Source organism: Helicoverpa armigera, chromosome 18, assembly GCF_030705265.1.
Source record: "Helicoverpa armigera isolate CAAS_96S chromosome 18, ASM3070526v1, whole genome shotgun sequence".
In the NCBI taxonomy this organism is placed as follows: domain Eukaryota; kingdom Metazoa; phylum Arthropoda; class Insecta; order Lepidoptera; family Noctuidae; genus Helicoverpa; species Helicoverpa armigera.
The window spans coordinates 4400057-4418629 of record NC_087137.1 but is presented as its reverse complement, the minus strand read 5'-3'; the positions used below and the strand labels follow the sequence as shown (position 1 = coordinate 4418629).

The 18573-nt window shown below is 34.6% G+C and overlaps 2 protein-coding genes across 4 annotated transcripts; both read left to right on the top strand.

The window, feature by feature from the left end:
• Positions 1 to 1719: 1719 nt before the first annotated feature.
• On the top strand, positions 1720 to 7382 carry LOC110375376 (uncharacterized). The gene is made up of 5 exons (XM_049851416.2): positions 1720 to 1965; positions 2045 to 2125; positions 4411 to 4482; positions 5122 to 5220; positions 6115 to 7382. The coding sequence occupies exons 1-5, from the start codon at positions 1908 to 1910 to the stop codon at positions 7164 to 7166; spliced, it is 1362 nt and encodes a 453-aa protein (XP_049707373.2). The 5' UTR covers positions 1720 to 1907; the 3' UTR covers positions 7167 to 7382.
• Positions 7383 to 7466: 84 nt separating this feature from the next.
• Positions 7467 to 11680, top strand: LOC110375375 (glycine, alanine and asparagine-rich protein). Of its 3 annotated transcripts, none has more exons than XM_049847503.2 (9): positions 7467 to 7628; positions 9502 to 9579; positions 9655 to 9762; positions 9863 to 9895; positions 10118 to 10249; positions 10373 to 10483; positions 10569 to 10586; positions 10824 to 10994; positions 11538 to 11680. In XM_049847503.2, the coding sequence occupies exons 1-9, from the start codon at positions 7556 to 7558 to the stop codon at positions 11618 to 11620; spliced, it is 807 nt and encodes a 268-aa protein (XP_049703460.1). In that variant the 5' UTR covers positions 7467 to 7555; the 3' UTR covers positions 11621 to 11680. The 3 variants fall into 3 exon arrangements, with proteins under 3 accessions (XP_049703460.1, XP_021189130.2, XP_049703466.1); XM_021333455.3 differs by having other exon boundaries at positions 10106 to 10249; XM_049847509.2 differs by lacking the exon at positions 10569 to 10586 and having other exon boundaries at positions 10106 to 10249.
• Positions 11681 to 18573: the final 6893 nt, after the last annotated feature.

The following is an 18573-nucleotide window of genomic DNA, read 5'->3' as shown; positions in this document are numbered from 1 at the left end:
TGTCTATCATCTCACCAAGATCAAGTGTAAAATGAAAGTGAGCTGCTGGCTGCAGGAGCTGAACTATGAAGATACGGAAAATCTGTTAGCTACCCCCGTTTAGACAGCACACACACACACACAAACCCCTTCTCACACACACACAAACTCTCTCTCACATACACATACACATATATTATCTTCTACACATTCAATCTAATACTAACCATTAAACTAACACTGCAAAATGTACCACAATTGTTTATTGTTCGAGTTAAGTCTTACATATCAAAATGTAACAACTACCCAAGGGGTGGAGACCTGGTGTCCTGAAATACAGACTTAACGTCTAGCTTAGGCACCAGTCTCCCACAGTATATTCAAATTATGTATACATATATAAGATACCATGTTAAATGTACCAAACATATTGTGGTGAGAAATAAACATTTATTTATTTATTTATTAGTTACAAGCCACAGCATCCTCGACACAAGTAGCCGATTCACACTGTTTTTCTATTCCATTAGAATATAAATATGTATAAGCAGAAGTCACAATGTGGAACAAAGGGGTCGGCCCTGGTCACGACTCTGACCGGTAAACCCATGGAGAACAGAATGAAAAGCGGAGGTGCCATAACGGAAAATCGCCTAAGAAAGTAGAGCGTCAAAATGCGGGTGAGCGGGGGACGACGAACGTTACCGTTTTTGCACTTACATGCCTTCTTTGGACCCGTAAATTTTTATGTAATACCAAAACTAGTTGTCAGAGGTCTCAAAGAACCTGAACGGTTTGTAAGTTCACGCGTTACTGATCGTTTTGGTCATGTCCTCCGTATGTATTTGATCTTGAAGAAGGCGCCTGATCTACTTGCATTATGCCATCTCCACTCATCGTTCCTTATTCCACGGGTAAACCGAACACACCGTTTTGGACGCGCATGCGCCGCCCATGAAGTGTCGCTGATAACCATAACTATGTGCTAATGTCACCGGTTTCATATTTATTAATATTATCTATACTCTTATATGGGGTTTATAAGTATCGTAAATTGTTTGGCCTAGCGATATTGATAGGGCGATAATCTTAGATATCGGTCTGTTTGGGTTGGGAGTGGTTTTGATTTTCTTTTTATGGGTTGATTAGAGGAACCTACTCAAGAGGAGCTTTTGGGGCACATTTTTCTTCTTCAACATATACTCGAATTTTATGATTTATTCCCAGTCGATTTTCTCCCGGCGGTCTAAATAAAATTCAATAAGCAAGTGTATATAAGACATTATGTTTTTCTATTCATATAAAAATTGAAGACCAGAATTTTCACTTAACTATCTTTATAAAATATAAACCTGTAAAAGCAACAAACCAAATTTAAAAAATAACGTTTTTAATTTACTGTACGTTATCTTGGCAACCTTGTGACATCTTCACATCGTCAATCGTGCAATTTAAAAATAAAGAAGATTCCGGTACAGATACAAAAAAACCCTGTAAGTACTAAAAAAATACTAAACAAAACCTTCGTACTCATGTCCTTATCCTTTATCGAATTAGATCGAAATGTTGAAAACTTCCTCTTCACGTGTAGCGGGTAAAATATTTCGTAGTGCACATACCAGCAAATCATAGTTATCATATCACACACGGCGACGTCACGATTGTCGCAGGCGCACGCGATAAGCCCAACATTAGGTAGGTTCTCAAACAACGGCAACTATCGAGATCCACGAACGCAATAATTTTGTGTACCGCAATAAACTTTATCGATTCTCTTATTAAATTTAATATTTGTACCGCACAGGTTGTTGAAAATATTTTCGTAAATGCATTTTCGTATTTGTATTGTTTGGTGTAAAATGTAAACGGAATAAAACTGTGTGACGAATGACGGTTACAACTGAAACGTCTAAGGCCGCGACAATAACATGAACTATAACATATTATTTATCGCATGTAGTGTTATTTATGCGAATTGTGATGAAGGTAAATAATTTGTGAATAAAATGATGCCTTTTTGCGTTAAAATAATCTGCTTAATAATAGATGGCGTTTTAATCTTCAGTGCCAAATAACCTGCCAACAAAATATTTTGACGGAATACAGTGGAGAAGTATGAAGCCTCAACAGAACGTTAGAATAAATGGTGAGACATTACTATTAGACAACATCTTAGTTTTGTTCGTTGTAAATCTATATATCGTCCTTCTTAATACCTACGTAAGTTATATAACCGGTCACAAGAACAACGTAACTGATGAAAAAGCCGATAATAATTATGTAAATGTACTTCTTCCAGTTAATAGGTGATTATTACAATTTCAGCCTCAATAAAGCCAAATAACTCACTAGTACTCGACTGGGCTGCTTTCAGCCGTGAAGTAAATGATGCCCTACAAAAAGATACAACTTTAAATACTTCTTGTGAAAAACCTAAAGCAAGATCTGTTAATGTAACTTATATGAAGAAAGTGACTCAAGTGACTTCTAACTTCAATTTGACTCCCCAAGTCACTTTGAAGGATAAAGTGACATCTGGGTGTAAAGTGATTTTTGAGGATAAAGTGACTGCTAAAGTGACTACTGAGATTAATTTGACCCCCCAAGTGACTTTTAAGGATAAAGTGACGTCTGGGTGTAAAGTGATTTCTAATGATAAAGTGACTCCTAAGATGTATGTTACTCCCCAGGTAACTTCAAAAGGTAAAGTGATTTCTAAAAATGAAGTGACTCCTGATATTAATTTGACTCCCCAAGTGACTTTTAAGGAAACAGTGACATCTGGGTGTAAAGCGATTTTTAATGATAAAGTAACTCCTAAGTTGAATTTACCTCCCAAAGTGACTCATAAGAATAAAGTGATTCCTAAGGTTACACTGATTTTAAGGGCTAAAGTGACTAAGACCAAAGCAACTTCAAAAACTGTAGTGGCCTCTAAGCCTAACTTGACGTCGAATAGTAAAGTTACTTCTAAGGATGTAATGACTCCTAAGGCTAAAGTGAATTTGAAGAGGTTAATGACTTCTAAGACTAAAATTACTTCGAATCGTAAAGTGACTAGTAAAATTCTGAAAACCAAACCTACTACTAAGATTCCTATTGCCAAAATCATACTTCTGAAAAGGTGTCCCTCATTAGTTCCGTTCAAGTACGCAACTATGGCAAATACCAATAAGAAAACTACTGAACATACACCTAAACCAAAGCGAATGAATCTGAGATTCCCAAAAGATGACACAATAACAAGGAACCTAAAACTACTGAATAATTTACGACTGCTAAAGAAATTAGAACAGCAAAAAAACTTACAACAAAGAAACAAATTACTATTACTAAGAAAAGGGAGACAATAGTTCTTACAGTGTAACTAGTAGCACTGAGGCTGCGTTCAAACCAAACTGACTGTCAGAAGCCGTATCTAAGTTTATGCATATTACACATATCGTCAGTGAACGAAAAAGTAAATATTAATCGAAGTTCAATAAAATCACCAGTCTAACCAAGGGGTATTGGGTTACCCGGGTAACCGGGTTGAGGAGGTCAGATAGGCGGTCGCTCCTTGTAAAGCACTGGTACTCAGCTGTATCCGGTTAGACTGGAAGCCGACCCCAACATAGTTGGGAAAAATTCTCGGGAGATAATAATGAAACCCCGTAATGTTCGCTGATATATATCAGCCGCCGAATATATTCGGCGGCTGACAGTCAGTTTGGTTTGAACACAGTCTAAATGCTTAAGTAACTCCGTCTGTCACCTGCAATGCTTTAGGGCTACCTACAAAAAGTATAATGTTTCCTATTTTACACTATGTGAAAATTCATATATCTAGATGTGCGAAAGGAAATAAAACAGCACGAAATATTGTCATTATTTTCAAAAACGAACCACGAAGTATCGAATTTTCTGCCAATAAAATTAAATGACACATTATACCGTTCCAGCAATATTGTATAAAGAAGCGTAATGAGGTTATTAAGTAATATTAAACATTGGCGGCAAGCTGTAAATTGAAAGAAAGAAAGAAAAGAAAGAAAGAAAATACGTTTATTCACGCACGCGTGTGACACAAATTCGTTTAGTTTTTTTTTTTTTTTGATAATTAGTAGTACTTAGATAAATTCAAAAACCATTAAAGGGAGTTTCCATGGATCAGAGAGTGAAATGGATATTGATTGTACTCCACTAGATTTAAGATTGTGGAGCCAAATTGGCTAGTAATTGCTAATGTCACTTTAAATATTTACTGAATTATATGAATGGATGAAATTAATTTTGTTTTATTCCTCTGAGAAAACCTTAGAAATGGCAAATGACTATCTCGTATAACGCGTACAACAAAGCATTAGGAAGGATATATCCGAATTGGGAACCTCTTTTTTTAGAAATCGGTTAAAAATGATGTATACGATTAATTTGTATAATATCTTTCAGATCCAAAGAAAACGCCGCAAAACTGGCAGGAAATATTGAGAGAATCTTCGGAAGAAATAAAAACTACGAAAGGTAAGTGCTGTGACCTTTAGCGGGTATATCGTTCTATAAATAAAACCTATGTTTAGTTAAAATGTACCTATGTATTTTGCTTTTATTAAGATAGTTTTTACATTTATTATGAACTAGCTGATCCCGCGAACTTCGTATCGTTCAAACCTTCCCTGGACCTCTACAAACATTTTAAAACCAAAATCAGCTCAATCGGCTCAGCCGTTCTCGAGTTTTAATCAGACTAACGAACAACAATTCATTTTTATTTATATAGTTACTAGCTGATCCCGCGAACTTCGTTATCGTTTAAACCTACCCTGGCCGTCTACAAACATTTTAAAACCAAAATGAGCCAAATCGGTTCAGCCATTCTCGAGTTTTAGTCAGACTAACGAACAGCAATTCATTTTTATATATAAGATGTAAATATATTAAACGGTTGTCATATAGTTACACAAAAAATGTACCACTTGTATTTTAGTTAAACAAAATATAAACACTACAAACACCTAGTTTTGCACCATTTCACTATAACGATAATCAAACCACAACCAGCCACTTGTCACTCATTCATTAGTCAAATCAGTGATTTGACAACTTAAAATGGTTGGGTTGTCTTATAAACGTGACGAAAAGGCCATTAACCATTTATTTCAGATGATGACCAAGTTCCTGAGGCATTTGCAGGATTTCTGTTTGAAGATGACGGAAAAAGTAAGACTAATATTGAAGACTTACTGAATATACTCACAGATGGTAATGAAATATGCATTAAAAAAGTCATCAAGATCATATATAGACGAAATTCAATCAAAAAAATAAAATTAGCAGTTTAGGTTTTCTAGGTATTATTTTTTAATTCAGGTTCATTTGATTATATATCACAAAATGAAGTTTTCTCAGAACGAAATGTTGCAAAAAAGTCTATGAAATATGCTTTATCATTTATAAGAATATTTGAACATAATAAAGATATTTTAAAAGTGATATATGTAATCCAAATTATTTTTGAACACAAACAGATTTATCGTAACACTTCAATTAGATATATGTTTTAAAAATCACTATAGTTTAATAAAGTCAGCTGTCAAATCAGACAATAATAAAGAGAATTCACATTGTATTGTTGGTCGTGAACAGTAGATTCGAACTAATGACCTATAGATACTGCCGCATTACAACGATGCCTGATGACTTACCGCGATAAAAATCAACCTTCGAATACTTGCAATACTTGAACTTAATTCATTTTTAATGAATGTTCATTTTAATGGTCAATTTATAATCATCTAAGTCGAAACAATGTCTGTCAAACCCTAATCATGTGTTTAATACTGACACGTTTATATTTTACTTTAATATCACAAAAGCTTAGATAAAGTTACAACCTTTTTCGACATATTATATAGATATTTCAACTTTTAGTAAATAAGTAAAGAAATGAATAGAACAAAAGATAATTAATTTGTCTATCATTTTGCCTGTTGCTTAACAAAGCTTAATATTCAATCATAACATTTCCTGAGGATACCACAAGCTGTAAATAAATGAAAATGTAGCAGCTTTCAAATTCAAGTATAAAGAACTACAGAAGGATACAAAAATGTATTTCATACTTGAGCGTGTTTTAAACAGTGTTTATGTTTACAGGTGTTGAAATAGATACCAGATCAGATATAAGTGAAGAACTTTCGGAAACTGAAGAAAAATTCGCACTTGATAATACAGATTCCAATTCAAAAGAATCTGTAAAAGTCGTAAATATAAGTAACGCTATTGAATATGCTTTTATGAAACCATACCTAGACATCATGAAATTAGAACATGTTCAAAGAATGGGTGACACATCCAAAGCAGATGATTCTAGAGATGAATATAAAACTTTTTTGAACAATAGATTAAGTGCATACATTCCAACAATGAGGACAAAACATTTAGAAAAGGAGGATCATACTGAGAGAATGAGTAAAAACTTGTATGTTGATGATGAATTTCTTGAAGATCCAGATATAAAATCCTTTTTGGATGTATTCAAAGCAAAGTATGATAAAAGAGGTCATTTGGTAAATAAAACCACGCTGTCGGATATAGCTGAAGTAGAAGCTGTGATAGCTAAATACAATCGAAATTCACAAAAAACAATAGATCAGCCGAATTTGCGAAAATATGATATAAGAACATATTTGAATGCAGTCAAATCTATATACGGTGAGAAAAATGAAGACAAGTTAAAGGACGTATCTTTGAACTTACCAAAAAATACAACTAATCATACAGACCATGAAATATTCAGAGATGACTCAATTAATAGGGATATTTCACAACTCGTTGATTTAAAGCCAATCGTTGAGGCATATGCTGCTAAATACATAAACAGTTCAAAAGATATTTCAAAATACAAACTCCTGCTAGATTATTTCAACATAACCAAAGGCTCTGAGATACAAACTAACAATTCACAAGATACATATAAAATAAACGGGGATTTATCAGATAGAGATATAAGCTTAGATTTGGATCCATTATTTAGTAAAGATGATAATAAAGATTCTAATCGCTCCGGTCAAATGAAAACACATGAAAAGAGTTGTCAAGAAGCTAGTGAAGTTATAGACAAGCCACTAAGAAGTGATAAAGAGTCACCAATAAGCAATTTTATATTTGCGCTCGACGACAAAGCACAAAATGCAAAAAAAGATTGAAAATAAAATCTCTTTAGATGGTAAAAGCCTGAGCCCGTTTGTCAATCTAAAGAATGGTTAAATATTAATTACAAGAACGTAAATGTTGCTTCACTAGTGTGATGCGCATAAGTGATGTGCATTTTGTGAGTTAATGTCGAAAAACTTTTAAAATCGCAAGCCACATGCATGTTGCAATTTTTTTACATTTTATGCTATTTTATTTCTTAGAATAAAGTTAAAAAAATCTTGCATGCTTTGATAACTTTTATGATTTCAATTTATGTTTACAATATTTCCGTTCCTCAATAAAATGTTGAACTGTAAAGTGGATTGTACTTACAAAAATAAAAATAATCAATCATTCGATAATTTTGGTGTTCAGCATGATTAAGTGAACTCCTCGTGTCATGTCTTCACTCGTTATTTACATATTACTATGGATTACGTTCATTCATAAGCAGGAATGTGCTGTCATACATAGTAAGTACTACACTCTTTTGCAAAAAAAACGGGCACCTATGCGAAATCTTAGTTTTAAGGACTTTACGTGTATTTCAAATTGTTTTAATGATTGTAATATGTTTCTAGCATCAAAAGAGTTAGCCGAGCATGCGTGAGAGTGTATTCTAAATTTGAATTTTGTACAATTGCTAAGAAATGGGTTAAACCTTGTTTTGGACTAATTGCTGGCAGAAAGTTCGGCGGTGTTTTGAAAAGTTTTTGAAGTGATTTTCAGGAAAATGATAATGCAGTTTTAATTAATGATTAATGTACTTTTTTGTAAGTTCAAAACATTTTTGAAAAACTATGCGTATTTGATAAAATTTTCACCCGCTCTAAATGGGCTACACTGATGGTTGATGGCAATGTTAAGAGTTTCGGTATTTTAGTGTAAAGCGTTCTATTGTTTAGATATTGTACCCACGTGTTTTAAAATATCGCTTTTTCATAATTAAACACTATTTAGAAGAGTATCAGTACTTTGGCTGCGACAAAACCAATTTAAAGTATGCAGTGCCGATCACAACTCGTCTCCTATCGGACTTTGACATTTTTAAAAGTCTTGAAATTCTACAAAATACAGAAAATAGCGCATAGACTGTGAGCACGAGGTCTTAAGGTCTCGTAATCACTGATTTTTAAACAACCTCGTCTCTTGGGAAACTCCGTAGACCACTGAAGATGAGTCTGAGCGTTCAAATAGCGTGTTTTCATCCCATGGACATTTTATTAAATAAACTTGCCTACAATGAGATTTTCTGGCATCTACAGCACTTTCCTGATTAAATCATAACAATAATTGGCTATCTGCTCATTTCTTAAGAAACATACGTTTGGCCGATAATTTTGAATTCTTGACTCCCTTTCAGCTAAATCGTCGTTTAGTAAACCGATACCTATGGAGTTATCGAGAGCTTCAACGCGGCATTAATTTGACTTTACAGATAGCTTCAACCCTCCTCATTGTTTTTCATGTGGTTAATTTTAACATTTATCACAAAATTTTGTATTTTTAAATGTCAAAGTCCGATAGGAGACGAGTTGTGATCGGCACTGCTTACTTTAAATTGGTTTTGTCGCAGCCAAAGGTACTGATACTCTTCTAAATAGTGTTTAATTATGAAAAAGCGATATTTTAAAACACGTGGGTACAATATCTAAACAATAGAACGCTTTACACTAAAATACCGAAACTCTTATCATTGCCATCAACCATCAGTATAGCCCATTTAGAGCGGGTGAAAATTTTATCAAATACGCATAGTTTTTCAAAAATGTTTTGATTTAACAAAAAAGTACATTAATCATTAATTAAAACTGCATTATCATTTTCTTGAAAATCACTTCAAAAACTTTTCAAAACACCGACGAACTTTCTGCCAGCAATTAGTCCAAAACAAGGTTTAACCAATTTCTTAGCAATTGTACAAAATTCAAATTTAGAATACACTCTCACGCATGCTCGGCTAACTCTTTTGATGCTAGAAACATACTACAATCATTAAAACCCTTTGAAATACACGTAAAGTCCTTAAAACTAAGATTTCGCATAGGTGCCCGCTTTTTTTGCAAAAGAGTTTATATGATTTGTTTTATACTGGAAAGTACAAGTTGAAAGAAATCAAGCATTCAGAAGCATTCAGCATCAGTCCTACAGATCACTTTTTAATTAAAATTAAAAATCCTTCACCAAAATTATAACATTTGAGCCAAAACAATATACCTACGTCAAATACTTTTGTTTTGATTTAATTAATTAATTTATTTATAAAATGGTACATATGTAAAAAATGAAATATTAAGGAGCATGTTTGTACGATGAAATAGTAACCAGCGTTATTTTTATTTCAAGTTGATCACCACAAGAGGGTAAAGGATGGCATTGATTACATTATGCATAAATATTTGAATCCACTTCGGACATTAACAGGTATTATTTGAATAAAATTTAAAAAGGACAAACTTTATTCACAATACGTTTTATAACATGTTGTGAAACTTGCAGCTGATCTACCAAACCATGCCATAGAAATGCAAATAGAAATTCATGAAACATCACAAAAACCTCAAAAAAGAGTGCTTCGTGTTGCAAATTCTCGCAATCCCAAAAAAGGTAAAAAAAAAACAATTGTTTCTAACATTCTATCGTTCATATTCATAAATTTAAAATTGAACATTCGAGTACTAATTAGGTATTTTTTATATATTTTTAGCATTGATGAAAAGATCTCAGGATGAAACTAAGGGTAAGCTTCACATTATTACACCAAGAAGATGATAGGTAAAAAATTTATCCAAATGAAAATAGATTGATCACACCAAATCAAGATACTACATCATCAGTCTTTAAATAGATTTCAATTTTATTTCTAGAATGTAAGGTTCAATTTTGATTGGAGTAGCTTTATGTGCTAGCATCTGTACATTGGAAGCGGGAATTAATTAACACATTTTAGCATCAACTGCAGAGTCGCCGGGGGCACCAGTGGCGGAGCCATCAACAATAGCTTCAACTGCAACTGACGTAGCTCCACCATCTGCTGCAATTGCAGCTGAGTCGACTGCCCAACCTGCTGCAGCACCTGCAGCACCCTCTTCAGGTACAAAATAACCATAATGTTTTAGAATTGTTAAGGGACCCAATTAATAAAATGTCGTGCCTCTGAATTTTGAAAAGTTATGAATAACTTGCGAAATACTGCACGTTTTTCTTTTTCCCATAGATCCTTCGAAAGTACCCGTTTACATGGATGACCTGAAAAAAATTATCGATGACCTTGAAAATAGATTACGCAGTACTCCAGAGGGCACGACAACAGTGACAACGACAACGAGTAAGTTTCCTATTACTGTCAGTTAAATTATACATTATCTAGTTCCAAAAATACTGGGGACGATGGTATTTTTGTATGCTTTCAGTAATATCTCGAAAACAAGGTAATGTAAAATATCCGATTATTTTTATTGAGAAGGCTGTGATGTGAACGTGCGTGGATTAAGGAATCAATAAGCTGACATGGTTGCTTCGAATGAAGAATTTAACCTTATGGAGAGATGTCCAACAAACACTGGTGATCAACATATTATATTATGTACAATTTTACAATGCCCAGACATGAGGACGATAAGTAGGTAGGTACTGTGAAGAGAAAACAACCATTACTATGTCTACAGGCGGTGGTGAAGCATCATGCAACAATGGTGGTGGTGGTGGTGGAAATGGTGGGGGCGGTGGTGGTAATGGTGGCGGTGGGGGTGGTGGTAATGGTGGCGGTGGAGGAGGTGGCAATCAACTACAGACTCCAGTTCGAAGTATTCAAGATATCGTGCAATTGTTGCAGAAAGGTTATTCTCACAATATCCGTTCTTGATTGATCATTGCAGACTTTATTAGTTTAAAATCAACGCTTTTCCAGGATTTGTACAAAAATAATAGCATTTTAACTATAAATGATCATTTCAAAAATTCGCAACTATTTCAAAATCACAGTTCTACATCATACAAGTAACATTTCTCTATACGTTAGAAAGTCGATGCCAAACTAACAAAGGCTTTTGTTAAGGGTTAGCATACACCAGTTATTAATTAACCTTAATAAAAACCTCACAAATATCATGATTCGTCTTTCGAAATAATTAATTGCTTCCTTGATGAGAATTAGGAAAAAAACCTTGGTTTTGGGATATAGCAGATTTAACCGGTCGGTTCAGGCGTACCGCAAGGATCTATTTTAGGTACTTCTTTATTATTTGGTTATAAGACATGATATCACTCAGACATAATATTGGCGGAATTAACAATGTACAGATGATTTAACAATGTAACAATGTAAAGATACATGAATTTTAATTGATTATTTGTTTTTCATCCAACATTTTTCATTTCAGCAATCCATATTGAGCATCAAATGCCGAAGCCAGATGACAATAATCTAGAGTGGGTGCAACTAAAGATACCTAAAAATTTATAATCAGTATTAGAATTCATCAATGAAATTATGTGTTATGTTTGTAATAAAATTAAACTAAATAACGTGGTTTTATATATTTTTAATACTCTTTGCAAGACGTGCGAGACCGCTTTTGATTTATATTAACGCCTGAACATGAAAAGCCGCTTAAAAGTAAGAACATAAAGAAAAGTGAGTACTTAGTATTAGAAGATCCATTCCCTGAAAAAATACGAAACCACCTCGCAAACACAAATACATGAATGTGTAATTTATTTCATCATCAAATGACTGTTACAGCTCAAACTTAACCATAATGTTATTATTCTAGTAAATATAAAAAGTTTGTTGTAAAGGCAAAAACTACTGGTACACATCAGACAACTTACTCAACTAGTAACAAAGAGTTAGCCAATCAATTATTTAGACTGCCTCGCCGCAAGTGAGCCTGCCTGGTCGCAAGCGCGGCTGCTGTTCTTGAGGTCTCGGGTTCGATTCCTGGGTCGGGCCGAAATCGCTTTGTGGGTTTTCTTGAATTTTCACAAAGCAGCCCGTAGTCTGGAAGTTGGTGATTGATTCACCCGTGCATCGGAGAGCACTTAAATGTCGGTCCTGCGCCTGATCTCTTTCCGGTCGTGTCGGATTGCCGTCCCATCGGGTTATGAGAGTGAAGGAATAGGGAGTGCACCTGTGTCTGCGCAAATGCTCGTGCACTATAATATGTCCTGCGCAGCTGGCTGTTCTCCTTAAATGAGAACAGCCGCCGTGGCCGAAATCGGCCGTGGACGCCATTATTTAGTAAAGAAACGATCGTTTTGAACTGATCTCGACCTCAGTAACGCACAAAAATTAACTAGAACGATATTTATGAACGTCGTTCCAAGATAATTCTTTAATATAATATTATTAACTCATCGGACTATGTGAAATGTGAGCCGAATTCATAGTCGAAGTTCTTAAACTGTTTTTCCTTTTGGAATGGTTTTTAGCCCTTCGCCTCAGAAGCTTTTTCTATTGCACGGGGTATTTACAGAATTGTCAATAATCAACAAAATGTAGGATAGTTGTGTATACCTAAAATATCAAGACGACCAATACCTTAGTCTGCCCGTGACCGTGAATACTGTAAAGTTCCGAAATGTCGGGATTAAATAGTATTCATGTAACCGCGATAAAATCCGTAAAAGTAGTTTTATTTAAATGTCTAATGTTCGCGTAAGTGTCTGAAATCAACAAATTAGTTAATGCTTAATGTAATGTAAAGAGTGTGTGTTTGTGGGTGTGAGTGTCTAAAAACTTAAACGTGCAGGGGGACAGAACTAAAATAAACAACAAAAATCAGCATCCATCCGGGGCCTGGGTGGATGTTATATGGCAGAAGAGAGGTAACTTTTCTAACATTTTCCCACTGTTTTTGGTGCCACAATAAGAATTCTTTTAATTTCAACATAAAACTCACAATACTTTTTGGTTTTTACTAATGTATTGATGATCATCATTACTTGCAAAAATAATTATTTGTCACGAGGAGTGACGATTTGTATTTATTTATTTACACTCACGAAACACTCACTCACGTTGAAACGAAAAAAAAATGGAACAAATAGTACAAAGGCACAGCTTATTTCATAAGAATATCCCAACCCATTTTTTTATTTGGCACCGCAAATAAATTACAAATATAAACGCCCCGTCCCAATATTTTGACTATGAATTCTAGTCCAGTTATGCAAGTCTGATGAATAGTTCAGTAAAACACGGTTCGGGCAGGTGACCTCCGCACTGCTGCAGCGCTGATCTCTATCGCTGCCCCGGACGCAACCAGCGCAATTAAACTATTAGCTAAAGGACATTTGCGATGAATTCAGCGCTTACTGCTTTGTTCCACAAACTATGCGGTAGGTGGAGCTCGGTAGGAATTTTGATTATAAGTATAGGAAGTCATTTTAAAATTGATATGAAGGGGTCAAATGTATTGTGATTGGGGATTAATATCTTGATGTTTCGGAGGCTTTGTTCTCTTGGTTTTAGATTTTTACAGTTCGATTACATACAGCATTTTTGCTTTGATATAGATATAACCGGTAAAAAGTCTGTTATTGGTGAAAAGTTACTACTTGACAATTTTCTGAGTAAGGTAATGTGTTTGTTGCATGCATTAGGTATTAAAATTAAAAGTAATGCGTTACTATGGTAGTTCTATTTTACAAAAACAAAGGTATGTACTTAATTGTATTCATGATTATAAAAAAATTAATCCTAGTTAGGTATAGCTGAGTGTTTGTGTTAAAAATCTTCGTCCAACTTTTCTGCAATTAATCTATCATCAATAAGCTACCTTTAAAACTAATTTAAATAAACAGCACGTTAACCGCAGCTAAACATACCATCTGGTTACTTTAGAGACAATAAAAAACGTGTTTTTAATCGTTCCCAGCGTGGGGTCCAGTCATTTTATACGCGTTTATACACAAACGATCAGGTTAATGGCAGAGAACCATAATTGAGCTAAAGTAATTAGACTTAACACACCTTCAATATTATTTTATAATTTTACTATTAGAGGAAAAAAATGTCGATAGGTTTTGCACCCATTAAGCTGTTGGTACATGACCGCCTGTGGTTAGTGACAACTTTACCGTAGGTGTAAAAACTATGAAGAGGTTTCGTAGAATTACCAATGCCTACTTAAATTGTATGTATCCTTACTATAATATAATATAATATATATATATATTATATATTATATATTTATATATATTTATATATTAATATTATAAATCGGAAAGTGAGTTTGTTTGTTTGTTTGTTTGTTCCGCTTTCACGCCGTAACTACTGAACCGATTGCTTTGAAATTTTGCAGACGTAAAGTTAGAAGTCCGGATTAAATAATAGGGTACTTTTTATCCCGAAAAAAATAGATATTCCCGAGGGGAAACAAAAATATTGTTTGCTTGATGGATGGATTGTAGATGGCGCTGTGTGTCGTTTAAAATGACAGTAGATGCAGAGGGAATGATAACTTTAACGGAAGAGTTTTGTAATGTTGTGGGCAGCGAATCGGAGTTGGTAGCAAAAGTTTATACTGACTTACACGGTCATATAAATGATGATCAATGGCTCTGCGAACGCACAATATTAGCACCAAAAAATGAAACGGTCACTAAAATAATAAATGAAAATATTTTGAATGAAGTTATGGGAGAAAATACTAAATATTTATTTGTAGACACAGTGATAGAAACAGAACATAGTGCCTCATATCCTGTGGAGTTTTTAAATTCTTTGGAATTATCTGGGGTGCCTTCTCATAAATTAAAACTAAAAGTAGGTGTTCCGGTGATGCTCATGCGTAATCTCGATGCCCCTAGACTGTGTAATGGTACCAGGCTGCGTGTCACTCAGCTTGGGCGGAACATTATTACAGCCACTATTTTAACTGGCGCAGCAAAGGGTGAAAGTGTACTCATTCCTCGGATTCCGATTATTCCAACAGACCTCCCATTTCAATTTAAAAGACTACAATTTCCTATAAGGGTTTCATTTGCAATGACCATTAATAAAGCACAAGGCCAAACTCTAAGGGTTGCTGGAGTACACTTAGAAAAACATTGTTTTTCGCATGGTCAGCTCTATGTAGCGTGTTCCCGGGTTTCCAGTGCCCAAGATCTGCATGTTTTTGCTCCACAAGGGAAAACGTATAATATAGTGTACCATTCAGTTTTGGTTTAACAACTAATCGTATCCAGCGTTACATCGCGCTTCTTAGATTTTTCCGTGGGAATGAGAAGTTTTCTTATAGTTGTGATTTATACCGCAATATAACCGAATTCCACGCGGGCGAAGCCGCGGGCGGAAAGCTAGTATTTACTAAAGAAGTATTTAATTAAATTGACTATAAAGGTAATGAATTCTCGTTATTAAGATACTACGGTAACTTACAGTGAACTAATATTACCACAAAACATTATCTTTGTAATAGAGATTTGAATGCATAAAGCAGAAGTTTTGAAAAGGTATCGCTAACTTTTTCGGTTATATACAAATCTGGTACAAAACATGCTATTACATCCATCTTTCTTTTGCTTACATTTTTAAAATATTGAAATACAAACACTGAAACCGATTTATAGCTTCAGCTGTCAAAAGATCAATCAACTCCGATTGCATTGGAAACTTAAAACCTAGTGCAATAACTATCATTAATTCAATAAAAAAACAAGTGTATACTAGCAACACTTTAAATATTAAGTATTAATGTTTTGTAAAACAATAATAGTTAATTAGAGCCTTGATTTCAAAGGTCTTCGCTGTTACTACCAAATGATACGTTTAGATATTAGATTATCTGTAGTTCTAAATGTGTGTACAAATGGACAGATAAATGTACATTTGAATATAATTGGTACCTACTGGTATTTGCATATAATCGTTTTGCAGCATTTATGATTAAAAATTGAGAAGTATTTCGCTTCGGGGTATTTGTAGTAATCATTAATGTAAATACTGCTAAACAACCTTCTATATAATTTATTTAAATGACACATTTTTTGTGCGTTTTATTGCTTCTCTATTAATAGGTATTATTCAGTAGTTTATTAACAAAATTACAGGATACACTGAGAACTAGCCAGTAACTGGCAGTCACTTTTACAAAGTTACTTAAGTAAAGTTTTTACTTTTTCTTCTAAAGTACCCTGAGTACTTTGCACATTGATGCTACAGCCTATAAGAACATACTGATAAATAAAATACGCTATAATGGCTATCATATTCCAAATTCTATCAACATTTCACAACCGGATGTCTCCTCACTCTAGCCGTAGCTAACCAAAGCGGCCCTATATTAAATTCCTCAAATATTGTCACCGCAACACCGCCTACCGTACAATTTTAGTGTACCGCCAACAAATTTATGTAGACAACAGCAATGAATAATCTGTACAGGAATTAGCATTCCTAAAAAGGTAAACGTATACTTTATAGTAGACGTTGGCTTCAGGAGTGGAGCGGCGCGCGTAAATCAGATTGCATGGACACTACACCATTTTGAACAGTTCGAGGTATCGGTGGGCTCGCGGTAATGTTAAAAGCATTTGATACTGTATTAAGCTTTGTTTTTTTTAGTTGCATGAAATGTTAGTAAGATTTGTTTTGTATACAGTTCTTGGGCGGATTGACTTGCCTGACATTAGGTACCATTTTTTTGAAGAATGAAATGAAGCCGAAGTTAAAACTCTTTATTCTGTGGTCGTAGCTAGCCTGGCTAGATAGAAAGCACCGATCGTAGTACTGGCGTAAGGCAGGTGTACAAAGTGATTTAAACTTAAAATTAGTTTACATGTATTTTTATTACGTACCTGATGAATTGTATTATAATAGACAGCCAAAGAGCAATCTACATTTAATTTAAAATCATTCAACAATCAATTATTATCAAGCACAATTTTTTTACATTGTCAATATGTGCACAAATTGCATAATTAGACAGCATGCAATTTGAAATTGCTTAGCAAAGTAATTTAAACTTTAATTCCGTATTATAGAATAATAAGAGTGGCAATGCGAGCGACCTTAGCGCGAATGCGGCTAGAAGCACGGCCAGCGCCCCGGAGCGAAGCAACACCATAACATGCCTGTAATATCGGGAGCTACAATGAACTTTAACATTTCCACATAGGGCCCCCGATGGTCCCGACTTTCACCGTAAACGGCCAATTTACGGACGTCTGTCGACCGGCCAGTGTCTTAAGCTAAACTGTCTCAATTAGTGCCCGGATAGATGACCCCGCAATTTCGTCAGCAATACCGTCCGAGATTGCGGTGGTTATTAGGTTAAGTGCAATAGGGCGGACGCTGCGATGGATGTAGCTGGAAATTGTAAGCTCTTACCTGTCAATGACTCGGCCAGGCGTTGTATGTCGGTAATTGTTTTTGACGTAGCCCTGTTCTTAGTAATTGTATGTATACCTAGACTGACGCTTTTGATCTTTGCGATAAGGTAGTCAGCAAGAAGCGGTACCTGTAATTATCCTTATTATATTTTGTAACTTTTAGAAGACCTTTTTCTGCAAAAATATCGAAGTGTGTTTTTAGATTGTCTGGACCAACCAACTCAATACCCCTAGGTAATACTCGACGTTCGACCTGTGCGGCTTTTACTCAGACCTAAGCTCACCAATAGACTACTATCAATATTAAAAAGCTCAGCAGGTCGCCTATGTGAGAAAGTACCTAGTACCAGTGGACCTGTCTGATAGCAACAATGATGCAGCTATCTCAATGAGAATGGCAAGTTAATCTCGACCGACTTGATAGACAACACTAAATACTTTAGGCCTTTTTGTGTCAAACATCTAATTACAAATCTTTATTGGTTATCTCGATCGCTTTCGCTGTCCGTAATGCGTTATTCTTTTATTTTGTTTTTCTATTTTTTATTATTTCCGATTCGAAATGAAGATGAAAGTGATTGTATGCGCCGTAGTTGAAACTATTAGTATTTTATTGTGTTCTTAATCGGATTTCTAATGACGGTCTTCCTCTTGTTTCTTTGATTATATTTTGGCTTTGTTAGAGCAGATTTGGTTTTTTAATTTGACTTGTAGAGAGCACATGATGAGCAATTTCAGTATACCCAATATTCATTTTTAAAATCATCATTATTTTTATATTTAACAAGCGGTGTTAATAAACTGACTTCACGAGGCTAGTTATCATTAATAATGTTTAAATCATTTTATTAATATTTTATATAACATGGTAATAAAAGTCATGAGTGCTTTAATGTAAATTAATTGTGCAAGACGCAATACTGGAGACCACACCTTTACGTCGTGCGTACGCGCAGACTAATCTATTATTTTTTCTACTTGGATCGCACTGATTGAAATAAGATAAGAGACAAGTTTACATTACGTGGTAGTCGAGTGATATTTGAGCCTAAATTAATGTTTATATAGTAATCATAATAT

Coding starts and splice junctions, on each gene's coding strand:
- LOC110375375 (XM_021333455.3), top strand. CDS start 7,556: ATGTCTTCACTCGTTATTTACATATTACTATGGATTACGTTCATTCAT. Junction 9,896..10,105: donor ATCTCAGGATGAAACTAAGG/GTAAGCTTCACA, acceptor AACACATTTTAG/CATCAACTGCAGAGTCGCCG. Junction 10,250..10,372: donor ACCTGCAGCACCCTCTTCAG/GTACAAAATAAC, acceptor TTTTTCCCATAG/ATCCTTCGAAAGTACCCGTT.
- LOC110375376 (XM_049851416.2), top strand. CDS start 1,908: ATGAACTATAACATATTATTTATCGCATGTAGTGTTATTTATGCGAAT. Junction 2,126..4,410: donor ACAGAACGTTAGAATAAATG/GTGAGACATTAC, acceptor AATATCTTTCAG/ATCCAAAGAAAACGCCGCAA. Junction 4,483..5,121: donor AGAAATAAAAACTACGAAAG/GTAAGTGCTGTG, acceptor CATTTATTTCAG/ATGATGACCAAGTTCCTGAG.